We start from the raw sequence: 23,962 nt of genomic DNA, 5'->3' as shown, positions 1-23,962 counted from the left end.
TCTTTTACCCCCACTCAATTTTCCTTGTTCCATTTTGAAAGTTACTTTTACATTTGGGAGGAATAATAGGAGGGCAGAATACCGGGTCAACTGAAAGATTCTTGGTAGTGTGGATGTGCAGAGGGATCTTGGTGTCCATGTACATAAATCCCTGAAAGTTGCCACCCAGGTTGATAGTGCTGTCAAGGCAGCTTATGGTGTGTTAGGTTTCATCGGTAGAGAGATTGAGTTCCGGAGCCGTGGTGTCGTGATGCAACTGTACAAAACGATAGTGCGGCCTCATTTGGAATACTGCATGCAGTTCTGGTTCACCCATTACAGGAAGGATGTGGAAGCAGTGGAAAAGGTGCAGAGGAGATTTACCAGGATGTTGCCTGGTCTGGAGTGCAGGCCCTATGAAGAAAGGCTGAGGGACTTGGGTCTGTTCTCATTGGAGAGAAGGAGGCTAAGACTGGATTTAATAGAGACATACAAGGTGATCAGAGGATTACATAGGGTGGACAGTGAGAGTCTTGTTCTGAGGATGATGACTTCAGCTTGTACAAGGGGGCATAGCTACAAATTGAGGGGTGAGAGGCAGGTTCTTTACTCAGAGAGTGGTAAGGGTGTGCAATGCCCTGTCTGCCAATGTAGTGAACTCAGCCACATTAGGGGCATTTAAATAGTCCTTGGATAAGCATATGGATAATGATGGGATAGTGTAGGGGGAGGGGCTTAGATTAGTTCACAGGTCGACGCAACATCGAGGGCCGAAGGGCCTGTTCTGCGCTGTATTGTTGTATGTTCTATATGCTTACATTGTCCTTTCGGGTAGAATATTTCCAAACAATATTCTCATTTTGTTCTTTTGCCAATTGTACTTTTGCTCTCCGCTACTAACAAGAGAACCAATTCTTCAATTTAGTCTAAGAAAATCACTCAATTTTAAAAATCTCTACGAAACCTCCCTCCCAAGGGAGCAATCCCAGCTTTTCTTATCTCTCCATTTCAGGCCGAAAATACATGTCCTACTTCTCTCTGACAAACGTTGAATGGGTGTGGAGTTGCTCTGATCTGGGTGGGAGAAATGAAATGAAGGAATAGATTGTTACCAATAACATTACCCCACTATAACATCATTATGGTGCACTCTCAAAGTTTATGGAAGATCCCTGCAATCTGCTTTGGACTTGATACCTTGAACATATTATTTCCTCATGCTTTTCTCTTTCCTTTATTATCAATTTGGCTAACTATCTACCTCCAACTCTGTACCATATTGCGTAAAGACCTTTTTTTTATTTTTCTGTATTTTTCATTGTGACCTAAAACAGGAAGAGGGTGGTGTTTGGATTGTGGAAGGGACTGCTACATTTTAAAGAAAAAAAATTACAGGAACTTATTGCAAGTGGTGTTTGCATGGCTGCTTTGTTCACCCTGTGGGGAAATGTTGTTTGCAGACAAGCTGGCGCCAGAGTCTGTATAAAATGTGAGATTCCGCCAGCAACACGTAACTGTGATAATGGGAACTGCAGATGCTGGAGAATCCAAGATAACAAAGCGTGGAGCTGGATGAACACAGCAGGCCAAGCAGCATCTCAGGAGCACAAAAGCTGACGTTTTCAGGCCTAGATGAAGGGTCTAGGCCCAAAACGTCAGCTTTGGTGCTCCTGAGATGCTGCTTGGCCTGCTGTGTTCATCCAGCTCCACACTTTATTACCTCAGCAACACATAACAGACTGGTTTGCAGAGTAGTGACCGTGACCAGCTGGGGATGACAAAAGCCATTTGCCTGCCAACAACTTCATGGTTAGTTCCGTGGTAGCTGAATAGCTTGTGGGTATGAACAACATTGCCAGAAGCCTTCAGAAGGGAAGGTGGTGTCTCTTTCTGCATAGTCGAAAATACCTGAAGTCAGTCAGGTCTTGTGGTCTTGAGGGAAAATAAACTAAGAGCAGTAATTGGCCATTTAAATCTGCTCAACCATTCAATTTGGAGTAGACTGTTCTGATAATTAACTCCAATTCCCTGTAGACCTCAATTTTGTAATTGGATAAAAAGCTGAGTCTCACATTCTTTAAGTACTTAATTATCCAACCTCAAAAGGCCACTGTGAAGAAGAATTCCAGAAATTGATAACGCACAAAAACAAAATCAGCCTCATCTGTGTCTTTTATGTGGCCCCTTATTCTGAGATTATTGCTCCTGGTCCTAAACTCTCACACAAAGGGGAACAATCTTTCTGCAACTTGTCAAGTCATCTAAAAATTTTGTATGTTTCAATAAGGTCACCTCTCATTCTTCTAAACTCCACTGAGTACAGGCCCAACCTACTCAACCTCAAAACAATCTCTCCATACCTTGTATCAACCTAATGAACTTTCTTCAACGTCAGTATATCTTCCTTAGATAAGGAGACCAAAACCATTCACTGTATTCCAGTTGTGCCTAACTACTGCTTTTAGTTTTAGCAAAACTTCAATATTTTTAATCAGAAATTGTTCTGAAACTGGGTTGCTGGACCTGAAATGTTAACTTTAAGTTCTCTCCATAGATGCTGCCAGACCTGCTCAGCTTTTACAGTAATTTGTGTTTGTTTTGGTTTTCTAGCATCTGCAGTTCTCCCCCCACCCCATTTTAATTCATTTCCCTTTGAAATAAAAGCCATTACATCATTTGCCTTCTCTATTACTCGCTAAAACTTGCTTGCTAGCTTTTAACAATTTATACATGAGGACACTCAAATTCCTGTGTTTTAGCTTTTGACAGTCTTTCTCCATTTAAATAATATTCAGTTCTTCTATGCTTCTTGCTAAAATACATAGCCTCTCATTTTTCCACACGACATTCCATATGCCTGGTTTTTGCCCACTCACCTTACCTATCTACATCCCTCTGTAGACTTTTTGTATCATCCTAAGCTCTTGCCTTCTTACCATTCGCTATAAGTTGTAGTTTCCAACCACCAAGTCAGAGACCTTATAATTTGTGATCCATTCTGTGCCTCCTGTGAGGGTGTGAAGTGTGTGTCTGGAGAAGAGACATTGAAGAACAAGTCCTGTCAAACAAAAAGATCAGCAAACCTTCTGCACATAGACCATTCAACTAGTTCTTCCCTTTATAAATAGACAAACAAAAAAAAACTGGTGTTTATGTATAAAGGAAGTTTTCCCTAATCAACCTGTACAAAGAAGCTATTTCACATCTCCGGAGCAGTAGGATTCAAGCCCAGGCCTCCTGGCCCAGGGGTACAGTCAATATCACTGCACCACCACAGGACCCTAAGAGGGGGTTAGAGTTTTAACTAATCAAGTCATATGTCAATAGTTCAGATTCCAGCTATAGGTATGAGAGTGTTGACTTGTAATAATTAATAATCCTTGCCAGGCATCAAAACCTTGTTCATGCTTTCGGCTCACCTGGGTCTAAACAGACAAGTAAATTGGGAAATTTTTACAAACATCGATTAAAAAAAAACAAATTTATCTGTTATGTCAACGCCAGAATGGCACGCTTGATTTCCAGGGGCATATTGTAGTTAGGCATAAAAAGTCTGCTCGAATTGAGACGATAGCCATCATTAACATAATTTACCCTGACAATCTATTAAGCCTAGTCACTCACGCAAGGTGACAGAGAACAGTAGTACAAGGAACTACACTCTGACATAGAGCAAAGGAACAAAGAGCAGGGTGGGGAGAAGGTGGCCTGGGGGAAATGTTATGCAGTTGAATCTTAATAGTCATTTCATTCTTCCAGATTTCAATAAGTTCAGACATTTAAAAACCACAGATAAAAGTATACAAAGTTTTCTTGAAGATTTATTTAGCAGTTAATGATAACAGAAAACAGTGAACAGCAATCACTGATGCCAATATTAGTGGGTGAGTCCTTAATAATTAAATTTCATTTCTTTCTCTAATACTTTTGCAGAGACATCAGTACACAAATAAAAACTGTCAGCTAAATATGTTAAGCAAATATCTTATTACTATTGTCAAATTTCTAAGCAGAGTTATATAAACTTAGCACCTTCTCTTATGTGCCAATTGTGTAAAGATTTTTACAATATTGATTATGTTGTATCATAATATTGTGTATTATAATGTGTATTATTGATTTATATTGATAATGTGTATTATTGTGTATTATTGATTTGTATTATATTTGTGTTTACAAGAGCAAAGCATGATACTGCAGATACTTTACGGGAAAAATAAAAACAAAAAGGAGATGGAAATTCTCAGCAAATCATGCAGCATTTGTGGAGGGGAGCAGACCAATGTTTCAGATCTATGAGTTTTCATCAGAACAGAAGGTAGGTAAGAATATTAGACAAACTGAAAAAGTTTCACTTGAAATAAGAGAGATTGAGGAGAAATTTGATAGAGACGTTCAAAATAATGAGGGGGCAGGACAGAGTAGCGAGAATGTCGTTTCCAATCATGGACAGATCTAAAAAAAATGTGCCAACACAGATTCAGACAAAGCCAAAAGCAGCAGCAAAATTGCAAAGAGAAGGTTTCTTCATTAAATGCACAGTGTTTGCGATTTGGAATGCCTGACAGTATCATAAAGATTGGTTCAATCAAAGCATTTAAGGGAGAATTGAACTGTTGTTTGAGAAGGAAGGCTAAATGTGGTTCCAAGGAGCAGGTTGGAAAATGGCTCTTCATTTATCCCAATACTTCTCAGTTGTTCATCATCAGACCATTGTCACCATCTACTAATTTGGTCAGAAAGATTAAGAAATAAAGTGATCATTTTGGAGCTCTGCCATACCCTTGGCTTCAGTAAGACTTTTACCCCTGATTGTTCCTTATAGGGCCCAGTCTACCCTTCACTAATCTTTAACAATACGTTTGTAGAACATTTTACTATTTGTCTCAGCGCAGTCTGCCATGCTTTCCTCATACTTCATCTCAGCTTTCCTTATTCCAGCCTTAGCTCCTCTCTTCATTTGAGGTACTCTTCCTGATTTCTGTTATTATTTGGCATGTATCATATGCCTCTTTTTCTTAAAGAAAGATGGCTCCTCTCGTTCAATGTGTAGTCAATAGTAAGCTCCAAAATGTTGATGGTGGGAGTATTCAGCCATGGTGACACCATTGGATCCCAAAAGGAAAATTAGAGTCTCCTTCTGGAGATGATCACTGCCTGGCACTTGTCTGCAAATATAGAGGCAGCCATCGGGTTGGGAACAAATTCTGCCCTTGAGTTACAATTCAGGACAATATACAATAGCCATTTGTGATTAGTACAAGAAACACTGATATGTCAGATCTTCGAAACTACATCTATATGTTATCACATTCGTAAGTACAAGCATTTCGAGATCAGACGTTCCTAAACTGGGGACACCGCCTGCATGCTGTAAACATTCTGTTCTGCTTGTTAATAGGTCCTGATGTTTTTTTCATTGCATTGACTACTGATATGTTTGAAGTTTTAAATAATAAACCAAAATATCTTAATTTCATTTGCAGTTCTTTCAGATTAGATAAAATTTTGCTATTGAATAATACTCAACATTTAACAGTCACCCACCTAAACTGCTACAAAAAAAACAGTTTAAACAAAACTAATGTTCTAGAGTAAACCACTGGCAAGTCTCCCCGAAATAAAGCAGATGTCAGATAATTAAAAGTGCTTCAAATGATGATATTTCCTTGTGTTTTGCTTTAGGTATTTGTTGTTGCTGCAGTAGTTCAAATATAAATATTTGTCCCCTCCTCGAAAGGTTATGTTTAACTGCTTTATAGTACTGCAAATGATTCCAACTGATCACTGTGTTTGAAGGGCAGATGATCACATCTGTATGCTGAGTGAATCCTTAATTAAAATGTCTTTTTTATGACACAGTAGTTCAAGTCATTCAGCAGTAAATGCAGTCAGGCAAGTGCTTGCCAAATTGAAGTGCCCTGCAAAGAAAAATAGATTGCAGATACTGGAGTCAGGCATTGCAGGATTATTTATCATCTGCCATGCACACTCAAGGATAAGACATTGTACCTAATGTGCTAAATCCATTCAATTCACATTGTAGGCCAAGTCCAGAAATCAGTGGTAATTCCAACATGTTCACAAAATATGCATATCACACACATACACTAAATATGGAACAAAGATTTATAAAGCTAACAATGTCTCATTGATAAGTGTGTGGAGCTGGATGAACACAGCAGACCAAGCAGCATCTCAGGAGCACAAAAGCTGACGTTTCGGGCCTAGACCCATCAGAGAGAGGGACGGGAGAGGGTTCTGAAATAAATAGGGAGAGAGGGGGAGGCGGACCGAAGATGGATAGAGGAGAAGATAGGTGGAGAGGGGAGTATAGGTGGGGAGGGCATAGGTCAGTCTAGGGAGGGCAGACAGGTCAAGGAGGCGGGATGAGGTTAGTAGGTGGGAAATGGAGGTGCGGCTTGAGGTGGGAGGAGGGGATAGGTGAGAGGAAGAACAGGTTAGGGAGGCGGGGAAGATTTTGAAGCTTGTGAAGTCCACATTGATACCATTGGGCTGCAGGGCTCCCAAGCGGAACATGAGTTGCTGTTCCTGCAACCTTCGGGTGGCATCATTGTGGCACTGCAGGAGGCCTATGATGGGCATGTCATCTGAGGAATGGGGGGGGGGGGGGGGAGTTGAAATGATTCGCAACTGGGACGTGCAGTTGTTTATTGCAAACTGAGCGGAGGTGTTCTGCAAAGCGGTCCCCAAGCCTCCGCTTGGTTTCCCCAATGTAGAGGTAGCCACGCCGGGTACAATGGATACAGTATACCACATTGGCAGATGTGCAGGTGAACCTCTGCTTCATATGGAAAGTCATCTTGGGGCCTGGGATGGGGGTGAGGGAGGAGGTGGGGGGCAAGTGTAGCACTTCCTGCGGTTGCAGGGGAAGGTGCCGGGTGTGGTGGGGTTGGAGGGGAGTGTGGAGCGGACAAAGGAGTCACGGAGAGAGTGGTCTCTCTGGAAAGCAGACAGGGGAGGGGATGGAAAAATGTCTTGGGTGGTGGGGTCGGATTGTAGATGGCGTAAGTGTCGGAGGATGATGGGGTGGTATGTGAGGACGAGGGGGATGTGACACTTCCGCCATCTACATTCCCACCCCACCACCCAAGACAGTTTTCCATCCCCTCCCCTGTCTGCTTTCCGGAGAGAGTGGTCTCTCCGTGACTCCCTTGTCCGCTCCACACTCCCCTCCAACCCCACCACACCCGGCACCTTCCCCTGCAACCACAGCAAGTACTACACTTGCCCCATACCTCCTGCCACAACCCCATCCCAGGCACCAAGAAGGCTTTTCATATTCAGCAGATGTTCACCTGCACATCTGCCAATGTAGTATACACTGTACCCACTTTACACGGTATGGCTTCCTCTACATTGGTGAAACCAAGCAGAGGCTTGAGGACCGCTTTGCAGAACACTTCTGCTCGGTTCACAATAAACAACTGCACCTCCCAGTCGCAAACCATTTTAACTCCCCCTCCCATTCCTTAGACGACATGTCCATCCTGGGCCTCCTGCAGTGCCACAATGATGCCACCTGAAAATTGCAGGAACAGCAACTCATATTCCGCTTGGGAACCCTGTAGCCCAATGGTATCAATGTGGACTTCAAAAATCTCCCCTCCCCCCTCTACATCCCAAAACCAGTCCAGCTCGTCCCCGCCTCCCTAACCTGTTCTTCCTCCCACCTATCCCCTCCTCCCACCTCAAGCCGCACCTCCATTTCCCACCTACTAACCTCATCCCGCCTCCTTGACCTGTCCGCCCTCCTTAGACTGACCTATCCCCTCCCCACCTATACTCTCCTCTCCACCTATCTTCTCCTCTATCCATCTTCGGTCTGCCTCCCCCTCTCTCCCTATTTATTTCAGATTCCCCATCCCCCTCTCTGATGAAGGGTCTAGGCCCAAAACGTCAGCTTTTGTGCTCCCGAGATGCTGCTTGGCCTGCTGTGTTCATCCAGCTCCACACTTTGTTATCTTGGATTCTCCAGCATCTGCAGTTCCCATTATCTCTGATAACAATGTCTCATTGCCTAGTTTCGCATGTCGTATGCCTGCTTGCTATAAATTTCCCAGCCATCTTGATCAAAATAAAGTCTCAGATTTGAATCATTCCATTCCCTATACTTTTTTGCTGCCATTGTGTAATATCAGCTCATCTGGAGACTTTTTTTTCAAAAAAGAAAATATAAAAATCAACTTAAAATTCAGAAATAGCATCCTGGAAAGGCCAACAGTCATGAATGCCGAAATTACCGGAGATACTCAGCAGGTCTGACATCTGTACAGAGAAAGCAGAATTAACATTTCAAGGTGCAGTGACCCTTCTCTCTCCCAACTGGAATGGGAAAAGTTCATTGATTTCATTTCCAATTTCCACCTGGTCCATCTCTGGCTCCTCCCTTCCCTTCCTCGACATCTGTTTCCATTTCTCAGGGTAGACCAGCCGCTAATATCCAATATAAACCCAATGACTCCCACAGCTATCAGTATTAAACAACCTCACACATCCTGCTTCCTGTAAAAACACCTTCTCACTCAGTGTCTCTACCTCCGTTGCATACATTCAGATGAGGCCAAAATTGACAAGGGAGCCTCCAAAATGTCCATCATCTTCTTCAACTGAGGATTCCTCAGCACCATTTGTTGACTGGTGCTCAACAGAGTCTGACCTATCTTCCATACTTCCACCCTCTCCCCATCTTCCATCTTGCAACAGCAATAGAGTTACCCTTGTCCTTACCTACCATTCCACCAGGGTCCACATCTAGAACATGACCAGTCACCATTTCTGCCACAACCAGACACACACTTCGCTCCCCTCCCTTGTTTACCTTCCACAGGGACCATTCCCTCTGGGACACCCTGTTCTACTCTTCCCTTCACCCCCAACACACAACCACACCCACCCCCACCATCAGCACATGGCACCGTCCCTGGCAACTGGGAAACACCTGCCCAACTACCTCCTGCCTCCCCAGTATCCAAGGGCCCAAACATACCTTCCAGGTGAAGCAACATTTCACCTGCACCTCCCAGAATCAAGTCTACTGCATTCACCTTTACACTGGGGAAATGAAGTGTAGACCGGGTGACTGCTTCACAGAACTTCTACTCGAAAAAGACCCCGAGCTATTATAATAAAGTTGCCTGTAACTTTAACAAACCAGATCTTCATCTCTGGTTTGCTGATGTGTTCCATCGAAGCTTAGTGCAAGCTAGAAGAACATGTCATTTTCTGCTTCAGGACCCTGCCGCCCTCGGGACTTAATATCGAGTTCAATCATTTCAGAGCCAAAGCTCTCCCATGTCCTAGAACCCTAACCCACACACCGGGCCTTGTTATCACATAAGCTGCCATTACACTCCACCTATTGTTTGTCACTACCATCCCCATTAATAACTACTCACCCTCACAGCCAGATTGTTAGAACTCCCTTGTCTATCCAATTGTTCTCTCTCTCTTTGGGCTCTATCCTATCGTTTAGTCCCTACCCCATCCCCCTCCCTATTTTCTGCACATAAAGCAAAGTTTTCTCAGCTACCATCAGTTTTGAGGAACAGTCACAGGACATGAAACATTAACTCTGATTTTTCATCACAGATGCTTCCAGACCTGCTGAGCTTTTCTAACAACTTCTGTTTTCGCTCCGAAAGAACTGCAGATGCTGTCAATCAGGTTTTCAAAAATCTTCATAGTACACGTACTATTGAATTGTCACATTTACTTTGAACCTCAGCTACCATTCTAAATGCATTCTCCTTTACTTTTATTTAATCATGCAAAGAGTAGAATTGGAAGAACCACAGCTACAACATCAGTATTGCCAGGAATTTTCAATGTATTAAGTGGTGGTATAGTAGTCAAGGATGAGTTCTACCAGTTGGAATTGGGAAATGAATTACACTGGAGTTAATTTCACACACAGTAATTCTGATCTGCAGACTGAGCAAAAGCAAACAGAAGGAAATGTGGAATTGCTTTGGTGGGGGGAGTTGCAGTGAAGAAGGACAGTCAGTATATGCTGCCTCCTTTCCAAGATCCAAAACTCAATTTTTTTTTGAATGAAAAAGGAGGTATGCATAGGGATTATACAGCAGATGGCTACATATCAGTTAGAATAGCAAAGTAGTTATGTTGCTTGACTAACAAGTTGAAATCACACCATCGCAGCTGGGAATTTAAATTTGACATAATTAAAAACTTGGAATAAGAGTAAATGATGACCATGAAACTACTAGATTGTTGCAAGAACCTAGCTATTTCACTGATATCCCTTAGGGAATAAATTCTACAGTTCTTCAACAGTATGAGAGTCCAGACCAACAGCAATGTGGTTGACCCTTGAACAGCTCTCAAGTGGTATGCCACACCTTTATACTCAGGTGCTTCAATATCACCTTCTGAAGGACAGTCAAGATCATGTAGAAAATCCTGACTTTAGCAGCAATGTCCATATCCCTAAATAAACACAGGGCAGCACGGTGGCTCAGTGGTTAGCACTGCTGCCTCACAGCACCGGGGACCCAGTTCAATTCCACCCTCGGGCGACTGTGTACAAACTCCACACATTCTCCCAGTGGGTTTCCTCCAGGTGCCCTGGTTTACTCCTACTGTCCAAAGATGTGCAGCCTAGTGGAGTGACCAAAATGAATTGCCCATTGTGTTTCAGGGGTGTGTATGTGAGGTCGGTTATAGGGATGGGTCTGGGTGGCATGTCCGAGGTCCAGTGTGGATTTGTTGGGCCAAAGGACCTGCTTCCACACTGTAGGGATTCCACAACCAAAACATCCATAGGTATGTACTGAAAGATACACTGAAGATGCTGACTGAATACAGAAGTGCACACCCATAAGTGGTAAAAACCAAATTAATGAACGATAATAATAATACATTAGTAATAGGTTTTAACAGCACTTGTAAACATGTCAACTGATCATTTTAAATTTAGCTACTGTTTTCACACTGGGTATCAGCTTTATATTGTTTAACTCAGAATCAGCTTGAAATGAGATCATGCCAGGAGAGAGTGACATTGCATCGTTACTACCTCATTTCACTTTGTCTTTCCTGTGGTGGACAGATATTCCACCAATTTATAAAGGCACAATGACATGGAAAAACATTCAGGGTACTAAATGAAAAGTGTAATCAGATAGAAACAAGCCCTGAAGGAAAGAATTGAATCTTGGTACTTTAGTTGAAGAGGTGGGTCTTACGAGAAGGTCTTAATGTAGAGAAGAGAAACATGTTGAAGTTAGGGTAAGAATTCCAGTGTGAGAGACCCCAGTGGTCGATGACAAGGTACCAATCTGAGGCTAAATATGAGGGAGGGGCAAAAGTATTGCGTGGATTGCTTTGCCCGATTAGAATTGTACTCAAAACAAAAATTTCGCCAGGAGTAAAATTTACAGGACACAATATATTCCATATCTCAGCCTCTCTTCCAAAAAAACAGGATGTTTATGTGAAGGAGGGGAGGGCAGGAGAGGGGTGGGTGGGGTTACTTGCTGAGTCAGCATTTACTGCCCATCCCTATTTATCACTTGAACTGAGTGGCTTGCCAGGTCACTTGAGAGGGCAGTTAACAGTCAGCCATGTTGCCATGGGTCTGGAGTCATGTGCAGGCCAGACAAGGCAAGGATGGCCTACATGTGCCTTTATGTGGACTGAAGGATAATTTGGGAACAACTGGGTTAATTTTCTCACCAAAGCCTGGAATAGCACTAAACAAAAGATTCAAATTGCAGTGCAGCAGTTTCAAAAGAAGATGGACTTCGTTCCCAATTCCACGGACTCTGATTGTCTGTCAATAAGAAAAACAAAAAAAAAGACGTCTACTTTATTTTAAAATATAAAAAGAACATTCTTTCCCTGTTGGTTTTCACTAATAGCTTTTATCCTTGTGATGTAGCAAAGAAAGGGGGAAATAGACAAAGTCCTGCAGATGCTGGAAATCTGAAATAAAAAAAACACTAGATGAACACAGAAGGTGTTCTAGCATCTACCATCTGGGGTGGCACGGTGGCTCAGTGGTTAGCACTGCAGCCTCACAGCGCCAGGGACCCAGGTTCGATTCCAGCCTCGGTTAACTGTCTGTGTGGAGTTGGCACATTCTCCCCGTGTCTGTGTGGGTTTCCTCTGGGTGCTCCGGTTTCCTCCCACTGTCAAAAGGTGTGCAGGCTAGGTGGATCGGCCATGCTAAATTGCCTGTAGTGTTCAGGGAGGTGTGGGGTATAGGGGTTTGGGTCTGGGTGGGATGCTCCAAGGGGCAGTGTGGACTTGTTGGGCTGAAGGGCCCGTTTCCACATTGCAGGGAATCTAATCTAATCGAAAAGGTATGATAGCATCTGGGCAGTGAGAAATTCCAGTGTGACTCTTCTTTGTAACAGGGAAGGTTGAATGAGCTAGCATGTGGGAGTATAAAATTTTCCAAAGGCTAATGCAGGAAGACCTCTTTATACAAAAAGTAGTGATATAATAAAATCATATTTGAATATCAAATTTCAAAAGACAGTAGCATATAAAAACAAAGCTGTATGAAAGGATGTCAATGCAAAACAAAATGGAAAAAAAAACACAACTCTACTTTTGCGCAAAAGTGAATCCAATTTCTTCTCCAAGCTGTATTCTGTTTGAAACCTGACTCCTAACTTCCCAGAGATAGTAGGAACTGCAGATGCTGGAGAATCTGAGATAACAAGGTGTAGAGCTGGATGAACACAGCAGGCCAAGCAGCATCAGAGGAGCAGGAAAGCTGACGTTTCGGGCCTGGACCTTTCTTCAGAAAGATTTTCTGAAGATGGGTCCAGGCCCGAAACGTCAGCTTTCCTGCTCGGCCTGCTGTGTTCATCCAGCTCTACACCTTGTTATCTCCCAACTTCCCAGTTCCCCTTTTCAGCTTCTAATTCAGTGCTGTCCATTCCAGCTCTAACAGACTGCCCCAAATGGTGGGATGCAGTTTAAAACTCTCTCTCTCTCTACTCACTCCTCTCAATTCCTGATCTTAGGTTTGATCCCAAAGGTACCAGTCACCACTCTTACAGAAAGAGCAAACATTTCACGGCCAGTCTGTCCTTCACAAAATTAGATTGCAACAACTTGAAAAGGAGTGGGTTTTACATTCACTTCTTTGTCACAACGGTCTAACAAAGTGTTTCAATATTTTAAGAGAGGAACGCAAATACCCTACCAAAGTAATTGGATGTAATACGAGCAGTTCCCTCGTAGTAAGCTTGACATCATCTATAACTGCACACAACCATTTCACTTCACCTTCACTGGAGGTTCATCAGAACGACAGTAACTTTTTCTAAAATACATCAAGATTTCGTCTTAATACGTTCCAAACCAAGTCTCTTCGGCTGCTGGATAACAAGATTTATTATACATTATGAGAATCTATACAGTGATAAAAGACATCTATTGTACCCCTAAGTCAAGAAAAAAATCCATTTTGTAGTGCTGTCCAATTAGACTAATGAACTCCTCAGTTATCAATCCAGAGTGACATTCCCTAAGGGCTACTCAACCATTCAATAAGCTACACAGCATGGAAACAGACCCTTCAGTCCAACTCATCCATGACAGCCAGGCAGCCTACATTGATTTAGTCCCATTAGTCAGCATTTGGCCCACATCCCTCTAAACCCTTCTTTTTCATATATCCCTCCAGATGGCTTTTTGATGTTGCAATTGTACCAGCCTCCACCACCTCCTCTGGCATCTCACTCCATTCATGCACCACCCTTTCGGGAAAAAGTTGCCCCTCAGGTCCTTCTTAAATCTTTCCCCTATCAACTTAAATCTATGCCTTCTAGTTTTGGACTTCCCCACTCCGGGGAAAAGACCTTGCCTATTTACCCTAACCACGCTCCTCATGATTATATACACCCCTATAAGGTCACCCCTCAGCCTCCAATGTTCCAGGGAAAATAGCCCCAGCCTATTCCACTTCTCTCAAATAGCTCAAACCCTTCGAGCCTAGCAACATCCTCCTAAATCTTTTCTGAACCTTTCAATGTCCTTCCTACAGCAGTGAGACCAGAATTGCACGCAGTATTCAAAAAGTGGGCTAAATAATGTCATGTACAACTGCAACATGACCTCCGAACACCTATATTCAATGCACTGGCCAATAACGGCAAGCATTCCAAAACGCTCTCTTCACTATCCTACCTACCCGCAACTCCACTTTCAAGGAACAATGAACCTGTGCACCAGGATCTCTTTATTCAACAACAGTTCCTAGGACCCTATCATTAAGGATACAAGTCCTGCCCTGGTTTGCCCAAAATGCAGCACCTCACATTTATCTACTATAAATTCCATATGCCGCCCACTGGCCCATCTGATCAAGATTATACTTTGTACTTTGCGGTAACCTTCTTCACTGTCCACTACACCACCAATTTTGGTGTCATCTGCAAACTTACCAACCATACCTCCTATGTTCACATCCAAACCATTTATATAAAGGACAAAGAGCTGTGGACCCAGCACTGGTCACAGGCCTCCAGTCTGAAAAGTAATGTGCCATCACTACCCCTGTCTTCTACCTTTTAGCCAGTGCTTTATCCAAACGGCTAGTTTTCCCTGTATTCCACTTGATCTCACCTTGCTAGCCAGACCACCCAGAGGTCGAACACCAGGCCAAAGTTGCTTAATCTCATGCTTTTTTCCCCCCCAAGCTGATTCCCATATTTAATTGATTCCAAGAACAAAAACATCTGTCTCAATGAATACTTTCATGAGGAATGGCCCCTCAAGCCCACTCCACCATTCAACAAGATCACGGCAGACCTTACTGTGACACAATTCAATATTTTGATCTACCTTCAATAATCTAAGTCTCTAACTCGTCAAAAATTTAATCAACCTCTGCTTAAAAATATTCAATGACAATTGCACAACTACTCTCTGGGGAGAGCATTCCACAGACATCTTACATTGGAAAATCCTTACTTTGAAACTCTGTTCCTAAGTATGGTCTCCTTCCACAACATGGTTCATCCAAATAATTCCCCTTGGGATCAGGTGTTTCACAAAGATAACGTTTCAATAAGATAACATCTTACAATTCAGTGGATATGTTCAATATTTCCTCAAAGATAAACATGTAGCCAATCCTGGGAATCAGAGAAATCAATCTTTTTCAAAGTTGTTTCTAACAGTTATGTCTTTTCTTAAATAGAGACCAGAAAAAAAACTGTACGCAGTACTCCAGATGTCTCATCAGTGCCGAGCAATTTTTTTTAAATTGCATTTTCATATTCCATTGCCCTTGCAAGAAGTGACAACATTCAACTTGCCATGTTAATTGCTTGCTGAACTCATTTGTTATCGGTGTACCATACTGAATTGGAGCCTACAGTGCTCTCTGTGTTATGAGAATTTGAAATATTTAACAGTACTTGGAAGAAATTACACTTCATTTCAGAAACAAATGATCAATTCCTGTCTCAGTCCCAACTATGTCTTCTAGATCTAGATTTGACAGCCAGCGGAACAAACTTTCAACACCAAGAAATCTTCCCATTACAAAATGCTTCATTGAAAATACTTCTTGTTCTAAACTGCAGGCGAATATTGGCCAAATCCTACTCCTAAGATGCTGCTTGGCCTGCTGTGTTCATCCAGCTCTACACCTTGTTATCTCTACATAACCACTCTTCAGAGGACAAGGCCCTCGCACCAGGAATCAATCCAGTAAGATAAACATTAGGACTTATCACATGATCTGCATCTTGTAATCACCCTATCAAGATAAAAACCCATTCTTGTCACCCCCTTCCAAAACATACTTAAAAATGAAAGAAAAAAGTGAAAAGAAAATGGGGAAAGGAAAAACAGTTTATGGTCTATTATCACTTGCTGTTCAAAGCAAAATCCACAAGATGGATCTTTAATTCTCGAATATTCCAAAAGTGCAAGGAACATTAATATTCAGAAGAATAAATCTAATTAATGATGCTTTCAAGATCAAAACTACAGCTCACAGTTTTAAAAAAGTGGTATGGTGTAGCAGCCACTGAGTATCACTAGAACAAAATTGCCATATTTAATCTGCTTTCACAGAAATTATGTTGTTAATTTTATTTTGAAAAGCTGCTTGCATTCTATATTTTGTCTCATTAACAATATCATACATTTATTATATCTGCAAATCTTGTGTGTTACCCTTTATGTGGTAGTGACATTTATCACATCACAGAATTAAGTGCTTGTGTTTTATTGTATTTCATAGCACTTTTTAAAATGCAAGTTACTTGAAATAATAATTTAACTTTAACAAAAATGAAGCAAAAGTAACTACATGATTTTATCCTTGGAATTGTCAAACCTTTCAAAACAGTCTGAAATTGACTTCATAAAGATGGGTTTTCCATTGCTACGCTCCATACAAATGTAACAATGTTTTCTAATCTGAGTAAGAGAGAGAAGACTAAGCCATTTTGTAATATTTATTCCACAGGATGTGAGCACCACTGGCTAAGCCAGCATTGTTGTTCATCCCCAATTACCCTCATAAAAGGTGATGGTGGCAAGTTGCCTTTTTGAGCTGCTGCAGTCCTTGGGGACTGGGTCCCCCAGAATGCCATTAGGGCATGAGGTCTAGAATTTTGACCCATGAAGGAATAGAGGTATAGTTTTAGTTCGGGATATAGTGTGGTGCTGAAACAGAAACTTGCAGCTGATCATGTTCCCATGCACCTGTTGTCCTTGTCCATCCAGATGACGAAAAAGTTTGCAAGATGTCGCTGAAGATGGTAAAGGGGGCAGATGGTGAAAGTGGTGGATGGGCTGCCAATCAGGCAGGCTACTTGCCCTAGATGGCTGAACTTCTTGAGCATTGTTAGAGCTGCACTCATCCAGGAAAATGGAAAATATTCTAGCACATTCCTGACTTGTACGTTATAGGCAGGTCCTGGGAATTCATGAGGCAAAATTACCTGCCATGGAATTCTCAGTCTCTGGCCTGCTCATGAAACCACTATTTATTTGGAGGTCCATCTCAGTATTGGCTGTAAGTAACCCCCATGGTGTTACCTGTGGGGTTCAGTGATGAAAATGCTATTTAATAGCAAGGGTCAATGGTTAGATTATCACTTGTTGGACTGCATTACCTGGCACTTAACAAGTAGCAAATAACCAACGCATCACAAATCAACCCAAGCATTGTCCAGGTCTTACTTCATACGGATATGAACTGCTTCAGGAGCTGAGAATGAATATGGCAAAACAGTCCCACTTCTATACATATCCTCATTTACTCAGCCTTGCCATTATAGTTCTCAGCATTCTCTTTGGCAAAAGTTAGTGAACATAAAATCTTCAGTAGTTTGCTTTAATACCAGTATAATAACATGTTATTGGGAAAATGTTAGAATCTATTATGAAAATTGTAATACAGCATTTAGAATACATAATATGATCAAGTTGAGTCAGCATGGTTTCATGAAGGGGAAATCATGCCTGACAATTTTATTAGAATTCTTTGTGGGAGTAAAAAGCAGGGTAGATTAAAGAGGAAAAGTGGAGGTAATATGGTTGGATTTTCAACAGGCATTTGGTAAAAAAGGTGCCACAATAGTCGACTTAATCAGTCCTGAGTTCTGAAGAAAGAGTCCTGCCACCTTCCCTTACCCTTTGATCCCCTTACTAATCAAGTATTAACTTTGTCAATGTTTTTGGTGACATCACGTGGGGGTCAAAGTTAATACTTGATTAGTAAGGGGATCAAAGGGTAAGGGAAAGCTGCAGAAGAATGAGACTAAGAAACAGATCAGCCATGATTGAACAGCAGAGCAGATTCAATGGGCTGAATAGCCTAATTCAGCTCTTGTGACTTATGATCTTATAAAAAGATCTGTCCATAAATTTAAAGATGATGTCTCCTCAGTCACAAGTTTCTGTTTGGTTCTTTATTTGACACCCGAGGTGGCCAATTCTCACCTACAGATCTTTGCGATGAGGAACAGAATGTATAGAATGTTTTGTTTCTTTCTCTACTACTGTACTGCCTGATCAATAAAATGTGAGTCTAAGCATGGTACAACATGACAGACAGATTATAGCCATTTCAAATGAATGACAACAAGCTCCTCCCAATCAAAGTTAAATGTTTCCAAACTTCAGCGAGTCTTTCTAGCATGTTCTTTGCTCTTCCCAAGGCCAGCCATTTCAGAATGGCAAGAATAGGGCCAGACGGTGGAAAAAAAAGAATGCTTCACCATGCAGACAACATTCAGCCAATCAGTTGATTTCACAGGAGTTTTGCCTGAATGAAGGTCCTCCGATTAAATTCAGAGAAAGCAGTGGAGGCGTAGCTGGTGGAATTTCGCTAGCTCCTTACATATCATCGATGCAGAGTTTAGATATCACTTCAATTCAGGAGTGTGCTGACAACACTGGTCTGTACACTAGGCTTTTTGTTGACTTTCAGAGATCCCTATTGTCAGACACTCACTGCCTTTGTTTGTAGAAAGAGGAGCTCACCCAGAGAATCCGGTGCTGGATTTGCTCAAATATTCAGCACCTACCCCATTTAGAACAGTGGTAGTGTCATACCACACATTGCAGGCTATTTTCAATTTGAAGATGGGACCATCACTATAAAGGGTCACGACAAATGCTTCCATGGGAAAGGTACATCAGTTGATTTTTTCACTATCCCTTGTAGGTCCAGACTGGCAGACATGCTCTTCAGGACTCGGTCAGCAGTGCTATTAGTAAACCACTCTTGTTGGTTGGTATTGACATCCTCTATAAGCAGTACATTCTACATCTTTTCAAAGCAGGGTGCAACATAGAGGAAAGAGAGAGATAATGGGAACTGCAGATGCTGGGGGATCCGAGACAACAAATCGGGGAGCTGGATGAACACAGCAGGCCAAGCAGCATCTTCGGAGCACAAAAGCTGACATTTCGGGCCTAGGCCCTCCATCAGAAAAGGGGGATGGGGAGAGGGTTCTGAAATATATAGGGAGGCGGGCCAAAGATGGATAGAAGAGAGATAGGTGGAGAGGAGAGTACAGGTGGAGAGCTAATAGGTCAGTCCCAGGAGGGTGGACAGGTCAAGGTGGCGGGATGAGGTTAGTAGGTAGGCAAACCACCTAGAAACCAATGTCTATTTCAAGCCCACTGACTCCCACAGCTCCTAGAAAACACCTCCTCCCACCTGCAAAAATTCCATCTCCTATTCCCATTTTCTTTGCCAGCTGATTTGCAAAATGTGGGTTGAATTCCTGCACCAACTTTGGTTACTGTCAAGGACTCTCCTTTTCATTCTTTCTCATCACTTGAGTAGTGACCCTTAGGTTAAATTATCATTTGCCTCTTTCTAATGAGAGAATAGACCTATGGTCCAGTATGACTATGGCAACTTTATATCACTGTGCTGTCAACTCTGGTTAGTCTGTTCTGCTGTTAGCATAGAACCTAACCATGAATGGTAATGGAGACTTCTGGGAAACCAGCAGCATGGAACAGCCCCTGTATTAGCACAAATCTGCAGATGTTACTGAGAACCACTTTCCATGCTTAAATGGACAGGGTGTATCCATTGTTTTAGCTCAATGGCACGTAAACTGCCCCATTTTATTCTTGTCTGACTTTTCTATAAGTTTGTTGCAACAAATCACCAGTTAAGTCACTTCTGGGATAATTCAGGGATAAGCACATGTGAATTTAGGCTATTGCATAAAATACGGAGTCATGGGATTGAGGGTGATTGAACACTTTGGATCAAAAATTGCCTAGTTGGAAGACGACAGAGGGTGGTGGTTGATGGGAAATGTTCATCCTCGAGTTCTGTAACTAGTGGTGTCGCGCAAGGATTTGTTTTGGGGCCACTGCTGTTTGTCATTTTTATAAATGACCTGGATGAGGGTGCAGAAGGATGGGTTAGTAAATTTGCAGATGACACTAAAGTCAGTGGAGTTGTGGATAGTGTGGAAGGATGTTGCAGGTTACACAGGGATATAGATAAGCTGCAGAGATGGGCTTAGAGGTGGCAAATGGAATTTAATGCGGAAAAACCTGAGGTGATTCACTTTGGAAGGAGTAACAGGAATACAGAATACTGAGCTAATGGTAAGATCCTTGGTAGTGTGGATGAGCAGAGAAATCTCAGTGTCCATGTGCATAGATCCCTGAAAGTTGCCACCCAGGTTGATAGGGTTGTTAAGAAGGCATACGGTGTGTTAGGTTTTATTGGTAGAGGGATTGATTTTCCGAGCCATGAGGTCATGTTGCAGCTGTACAGAACTCTGGTGCTGCTGCACTTGGGAGTGTTGCATACAGTTCTGGTCACCGCATTATAGGAAGGATGTGGAAACATTGGAAAGGGTGCAGAGGAGATTTACCAGGATGTTTCCTGGTATGGAGGGAAGGTCTTATGAGGAAAGGCTGAGAGACTTGAGGCTATTTTCGTTAGAGAGAAGGTGGTTAAGAGGTGACCTAATTGAGACATACAAGATGATCAGAGGGTTAGATAGAGCGGACAATGAGAGCCTTTTTCCTCAGATGGAGGTGGCTAGCACGAGGGGACATAGCTTTAAATTGATGGGTGTTAGATCTCGGACAGATGTCAGAGGTAGGCTCTTTAATCAGAGAGTAGTAAGGGTGTGGAATGCCCTGCCTGCAACAGTAGTGGACTCGCCAACTTTAAGGGCATGTAAATGGTCATTGGATAAGCATATGGATAATAATGGAATAGTGCAGGTTAGATGGGCTTCAGTCTGGTTTCACAGGTCGGCGCAGCATCGAGGGCCAAAGGGCCTGTACTGTGTTGTAGTGTTCTATGTTGTAATCACATGTAGGTCAAACTAGGTGAAGTCACTAGAATTCCTGACACTTGGACATTAAAAAAAAGCCAAAGCATTACTAATGTGGTTATATTGTAATCAGCACAACTAATTATTTCATAAAATTCCAGATTTTAAGTAAAACTAATTTAAATTCCTCCTGGATCCTTTGTGCAATTTTATAGCAAATCTCCAAAGTCTTACTTGTCCAATAACATTTACCACAGCGCTCCCACTTCCCATCGAAAGAGATATCCCAATAACAGGGCAGTCAGACTCGGATGTTACTAGCAAGATAAAAGTTTTATTTTATAAAATAAAAGTATCCAGGCATTGTTTTTAGTGTCACCAATAAAAAGATTTTTGAGGAAACGAAACTGTTCCCTAATCGCGTAGAACTAAAGAAGAGACATTCTCACTGTGTCCAGATTTGTGTAGTATTCAGTCCATTGAATCAAATTTGCATTAAAGGTGCTTTCAGCGTTTTCAAAAATACGTTTTTTTAAAATTCAAGGAACGGCGGATACCGGTGATCTGGAGCAAACAAAAACACATATTGCTGGAGAAACTCAGGTCTGACAGCATCTAGAGAGAAAAAACCCGATAATGGGTCCCTGCGTTCGACAAGTCAAATCGTTTCTCCCCACAGATGCTGCAAACCTGCCGAGTTTCTCCAGCAATCTCTTTTTTTTAAAATTGAATTTCTCTCGTCTTTCCGGATCAAGAGACAAACAGCAAAACTTGAAACCGTGCAACTCAGAAGGTAGAACTGTATTTTTTAAAAAACTATTCAAACTTGTGCAGGTATTTTTATGCCTGTTCCCGATTTTGCTAAAGCCACAGACGATCCCAACCTCTCTCACACAACCTGCACCATTAAACACCTGCTCCGCACTACCCGCTTCGAGGAGATCGCATTAAATGTTTACCTTTGAAAAAGAAAACTAAACAAACAAGGATTGCTTGCCACAAATGAAAATTACTTCAAACTTTATCGCGCAACATTGACTTTAATCTCAACGGCAGCGGGAAATTAAATGTTTACTGGAGCTTCCGAATCAACACAGGAGAACGGAAGGAAGGTGGAGAAACTGATTTTTAAAATGAAACATTTAAAAGAAATGAGGATAGGACTGCGATAGTGGTTTTCCTCCTAATTAGTATTATCGTGGGGCTTGGTGCGCAGCGCGCTGTCGACTTTAACACTTTTTAATTTGGAATGAAAGTGGTATCCAGGAGATTGTAACCATTTTAAATGGCTACAATCTCCCCAACACTCACCTTGCTGTAAAGTTCCGAGGCTGACATGTCGATCTGTACTTTGTCTGCCTTCTTCCTCCTGCTGCTGAAGCAATGGGAAGATGGACGTGTGGCCACCCCCCAGCCGCTTTAGTTACCATCCACATTGGACATTAGCGAAGCGATGTCTCCATTAGTCGCCATTTTTCCTGCTTTTCTGCAGCGACCTTTCACTCAGGTGTAAAGTTGGTGTCAAGATCTCCGCCCCTAGGCTTTAAGCCGCTCCCCGACCTGGTGCTTTTATTTCTAATTCGGGGAAAGTGGGATTTATACTAACAGTAAGAATCACAAATGACTCCAACAGACGCGCCGTGCGCGCTTTGCAACGGGAGAGCGAAAACAAAACGAAAAATGCTTGCGTTTGTAGAAAGCTTCGCAAGGTGCTCTGATTTCCCGTGTCACTGAAACCAAGCTTTTCCCCCAGGAGGCTCTGGGAACGGGTGAGCCATCTGCTGGTGACTTCCGCGTTTTGAGATTCCGCGCCAGTGCCGGCTTGAGGACTGCGACAGTGTTTGCACCTGTCTCTTCCCCTGCGGTGGTGATCGCTGCTTCCCCAGCCTCTGTCCTCTTCCAAACCTAGCCCGGGCTCCTGTCTTCCCCTCACAAATGCCCTCTAGTTTCCAGCAATTGAAGAATTCTTCAAGTAATTTACCCTCCATCTAAAATAAAGACAGCAGGGCTTTAAAACAAAGCTTTTCTACCTCTACTTTGCACACTTTTATTTGTTAGATGTGCAAAGAGTAAGAGACTGGGGGAAAAGTCGTTCCCATTGTCAATGTAAAGTCTGGCTACCTGAGGGGCTTTGCGGTGAAGTGCTCAACCGAAAGGATGTCATGAAGTGATCAATAGCCTGAGTGTGTGAGCTGCCGCCCATATCTTTTCTATGTGGGTTCTTTTGGGACTGACATGGTCTAGTGTCTGTGAGGGTAGCTGTCGTCCGGTCTATTGAGAACAGTTCTGCAGAGTAAGCAAGATGCAGATTATTGCATCTCTGCAACCATTTGCAAATGATAACAAGAGGATCATTACTGCAAAGGCTGTTGAGAGGACTTCTCTTTAGGTCTGGTTCTCACAAGAGCCTCATGACATCACCGTAGCGAATGATGCTTATTGCGCTCAAGAGTTTATCCTTACAAACCCATACACAGCACTTCACCTACGACGTTTTCTTTCCGATAACTATTATTGTCACGTATTTGTTTATACAATTAGATTTACCACCTCTCCAACCCCTCCCCAATGTCAAGTACAAATTAGGACAATCTCGTGTTTCTCTATTCTCCTAGGATGTCTTCTTTTCAGACTTGGACGAGGTATAAATTGTGGTTAATGAAGATCTGAAACAAAAACAAGAAATTGCTGGAGAAGCTCAGCAGGTCTGGCAGCATCTGTGGGAGAGATGCAGCGATAATATGTCCAATGTACGGACAGTGTGGATTTTTAAAGGGGAAACTGTTTAACCAGCTTGTTGGAGTTTTTTGAAGAAGTGATGGACAGGCTTATGGCGTATTGATGGATTTCCAGAAGACATTTGATGCAGTGGCTCACATCAGACTTGTAGGCCATGTGTTATGAACCAGACCAAACCCCTTCAAGACATGTCAAGGATATAGCCCAGACCCTAACTTTTTTTGTTGTTTTAAAGACAAATGCCAGGTGTGTGTTGTGAATGCATTTCGATTGGTCAAATTATCAGGCTTAAAGCGAAACACACTTTATTCATGCACTATAGTTAAAATACAGTCAAAATAAAAGAAAAGAATTGGCTTAACTTTAACTCTATCAAGATAACTAACAAAATTAATAAGCTAGCCATTAACTGTTCCAATCCAGTAACATTCCATAATCACACCTTTGGCAAAGTTAAA

At 42.3% G+C, this 23,962-nt stretch overlaps 1 protein-coding gene across 2 annotated transcripts in view; it reads right to left on the bottom strand.

Annotated features, from left to right (window-relative positions):
- The window catches only part of myo5b (myosin VB), a 270,346-nt gene extending 247,842 nt beyond the window's left edge, over positions 1-22,504 (bottom strand). For both annotated transcript variants that reach the window (XM_048526919.2, XM_048526929.2), the window contains exon 1: positions 22,077-22,504. In XM_048526919.2, coding sequence (XP_048382876.2) covers positions 22,077-22,103 — 27 coding nt within the window. In that variant the 5' untranslated portion in view covers positions 22,104-22,504. The remainder of the gene's footprint in view (positions 1-22,076) is intronic.
- Positions 22,505-23,962: the final 1,458 nt, after the last annotated feature.

Source organism: Stegostoma tigrinum, chromosome 1, assembly GCF_030684315.1.
Source record: "Stegostoma tigrinum isolate sSteTig4 chromosome 1, sSteTig4.hap1, whole genome shotgun sequence".
Classification (NCBI taxonomy): Eukaryota; Metazoa; Chordata; class Chondrichthyes; order Orectolobiformes; family Stegostomatidae; genus Stegostoma; species Stegostoma tigrinum.
The sequence above is the reverse complement of the archived record's forward strand: the minus strand, read 5'-3'. Positions and strand labels throughout refer to the sequence as shown.